The 437-nt window shown below is 42.8% G+C and overlaps 1 protein-coding gene across 1 annotated transcript in view; it reads right to left on the bottom strand.

Annotated features, from left to right (window-relative positions):
* Window positions 1-170: 170 nt before the first annotated feature.
* Window positions 171-437, bottom strand: part of LOC110448708 (aminopeptidase N-like) — a gene marked incomplete at both ends in the record, with an annotated part of 37,285 nt that continues 37,018 nt past the window's right edge. The window contains one exon of the mRNA XM_021495094.1: window positions 171-236. Within this exon, the coding sequence (XP_021350769.1) occupies window positions 171-236 (66 nt within the window). The remainder of the gene's footprint in view (window positions 237-437) is intronic.

Here is a 437-nt window from a genome sequence, read left to right as displayed (position 1 = left end):
GGAGGTCGTGTACACAGTACCAAGCTAGTGAGGAGGTCGTGTACAGATACAGTACTAAGCTAGTAAGGGGGTCGTGTACACCGTTACAAGCTAGTGAGGAGGTCGTGTACATCGTTACAAGCTATAGTGGGGAGGTCTTGTACATCGTTACAAGCTAGTTAGGATCTTACCGTCAGTCCACGCTTAAAGGTGTCCTCTCCCAGGAAGAACCGCATCATTCGTATGATAGACGCCCCCTGTGGACATAACATGAATATTATACACCACAGCCTTACATTGTAACAGAAATAACAAAACTATCTATCTATAAACAGGAATATAAATGATAGATAAGTATAGTTATTGGCGCCTGAGCACTATAAAGTAGCCAGCGATTATATTTAGCTTCCATTTCGACACAGGTATGATTGACTAAACTACTGGCCACAGAGGTGTTA

The sequence above is a fragment of the Mizuhopecten yessoensis genome, unplaced genomic scaffold (genome assembly GCF_002113885.1).
Source record: "Mizuhopecten yessoensis strain PY_sf001 unplaced genomic scaffold, ASM211388v2 scaffold4167, whole genome shotgun sequence".
NCBI classification, from domain to species: Eukaryota; Metazoa; Mollusca; class Bivalvia; order Pectinida; family Pectinidae; genus Mizuhopecten; species Mizuhopecten yessoensis.
The sequence above is the reverse complement of the archived record's forward strand: the minus strand, read 5'-3'. Positions and strand labels throughout refer to the sequence as shown.